Below are 2241 nucleotides of genomic sequence, written 5' to 3' on the forward strand. Positions count from 1 at the left end.
GGCTGGGGGGCAGGGCGCGCACGTGCGCAGGCACATCCAGCATCCGCAAGGCGCCGCAGGCTCAGAACTCCTCGTGCACGTTGCGCGCGTAGTCCATGAGTTTGCTGCCCGTGAAGAACTCGCTGTATTTGAGCACCTCCTCGGGTTCCAGGTGCTGGTTCTGGTTCTCGTCGGCGATGGCGATCATCTGCTTGGCCTCGTTGAGTGCGTTGTACTCGTTCATGGGGTCCATGTAGTCCTGCACAGGGCTGGCTGCTCAGCGCTCGCCCCGCCCACCCCGGCCCCCAGTGGCGGCGCTGCGCCCTTGACTGCAGGTGTCTCAGTCCCCACTGGTACCCGACTGGGCCGTGAGAGCCCACTGGGGGGCGCCCCGGCCTTGGAAGCAGCAGGGCTTTACCACCATAGCCGGCCATGGAAAGCGGCTCCTTGTCTACAACACCCTGCTAGCACAGATGCTGTAGGACGAGGATGTGGGTGTATTCTGGAATGTTCTGGAATGCTGGCTCCAGGTTGGAAGCAGCTGGGGCGTGTGGGCATTACCTCGGTTGGGGGAGGGGGACCTGCCCAGCTGGAGTCAGGGGCCAGCAGGTCATAGGGTTTGTGACAGGGGCACCCCCAGTACACTCCATCCCCGCGCAGCACCCGCCCACCTCCAGCTCCGCCATGGTCACGATCCCGTCGTGGTCGGCGTCGATCAGCTCCTCGAACTCCTTCCTCCGGTCTCGCACCCAGCTGTCGTCCATGTCCTGGCCGCGCTGGCTCTCCACGGTGCCCACGGGCAGGGAGATAAACTCAGGCAGCGAGAGCTGCTTGTCGCCGTCCTGGTCTGCGGGATGAGGTGGGTGGCCGCTCAGACCTTGAGTGGGCATGGGACCCCCAGGGCCACTCAGAAGTCAATCGAGAGAGTTGTGCAGCCAGATTTTCATTCTGTGAAATTTTAGCCCAAGGCTAAACAGCCGCGCCTCACAGGACCTGCTGGGAACCTGGCTGAGGCCGAAGGCACCAGGCAGGGCCTGACCATCCCTCGTCCAGCAGCCACATGGCCTCCCGAGGCCACCCCCGTGCAGGACTGGCCAGTGCGCACTTCCCACCAGAAGGATCGGCTAGACGTGGACAGCGAGCCCACTATCTGGGCCTAGCCATTTAGCTATGATCTGCCTGGCCAGGTCACAGGGCGGGCCTCACCCAGGTCCCGGACGATCTCCTTGACCATGAACTTGAGCATGCCCCGGCTGTGCTCAGGGTGCAGGAATGACAGGAACTCGTCCTCAGTCAGCAGCAGGTCCGAGGGGGGGTTATCCGCCTGGTACCAGCGGTCTTTGAGGTTCTCCAGGACTTCCTGTGCTGAGAGAGACAAACCTGTGAGCACCTGGGCACTCAGAACACCTGCACGCAGCACAAACGCTCTGAGACATGCCGCCTGAATGGGGGGCCAGCTTGGGCCAGGCGGTGTGGGAAGCCATGGGCCCTGCCCCTCGGAGGAGAGCTCGGTCTGCAAGAGAGTAGATGTCGCAGACCCAGCTCCCCAACACAGACTCCCCCAAACACGGACTCCCACAGATGCAGACCCCCATCCCAGACACAGACCCCTCCAGGCACTCCCCCAACACAGATGCAGCCCCTCAATGCAGGCGCAGCACCCCCAGACACAGGTACAGCCACCCCATGAAGGCGCATCCCCCTGATGCAGGTGCTGAACCCCCATATACAGGAACAGCACCCTCAGACGCAGGCGTAGCCCTGATGCAGGCACAGCCCCCCGATGCAGGCGCGGCCCCCCTGATGCCGGCGCAGCACCCCCAGACGCAGGTGTAGCTCCTCCAATCCGACACCCCCACAGATGCGGCCCCCCAGCTGCTGCTGTGCCTGCCCACACCCTCACCCCCTGGGGCGGGGCAGGACTGCTCCATTCCCCTGTCACGAGGGTCAGGCATGGAAGGCTCTGAAGGAACCCCAGTTCCCAGCTGCAACTCGAGCACCCCCTACTCTCTCTCCATGGAAGGCCGGCATGGGGGTGAAGGCGGGGATTGCCACCCCAGGCCACATGGGGTCAGTAACCATCTGGGCTGTAACAGAGCCGTCACCCTCCATAGGTCCCAGCTGGGCGAGCAGGAACAGGGATGCCCAAGCCTCGCCCGGTCACAGCCGGGTCACAGCCAGGTCACAGCCGGGGAACTGACAGGCGAGTCCCAAGGCCTGTTGCTTTGCATTTACTGCTCTCTGGTGGACACAGGTTCCTGC

The 2241-nt window shown here is 63.9% G+C and overlaps 1 protein-coding gene across 1 annotated transcript in view; it reads right to left on the reverse strand.

Moving 5' to 3' along the window:
• Positions 1 to 6: 6 nt before the first annotated feature.
• SDF4 (stromal cell derived factor 4) overlaps positions 7 to 2241 on the reverse strand; it is a 9914-nt gene continuing 7679 nt past the window's right edge. The window contains exons 4-6 of the mRNA XM_025046216.1: positions 1186 to 1344; positions 651 to 826; positions 7 to 238 (exon numbers count right to left, since the gene is read on the reverse strand). Coding sequence (XP_024901984.1) covers positions 62 to 238; positions 651 to 826; positions 1186 to 1344 — 512 coding nt within the window. The 3' untranslated portion in view covers positions 7 to 61. The remainder of the gene's footprint in view (positions 239 to 650; positions 827 to 1185; positions 1345 to 2241) is intronic.

Source organism: Pteropus alecto, unplaced genomic scaffold, assembly GCF_000325575.1.
Source record: "Pteropus alecto unplaced genomic scaffold, ASM32557v1 scaffold700, whole genome shotgun sequence".
Classification (NCBI taxonomy): domain Eukaryota; kingdom Metazoa; phylum Chordata; class Mammalia; order Chiroptera; family Pteropodidae; genus Pteropus; species Pteropus alecto.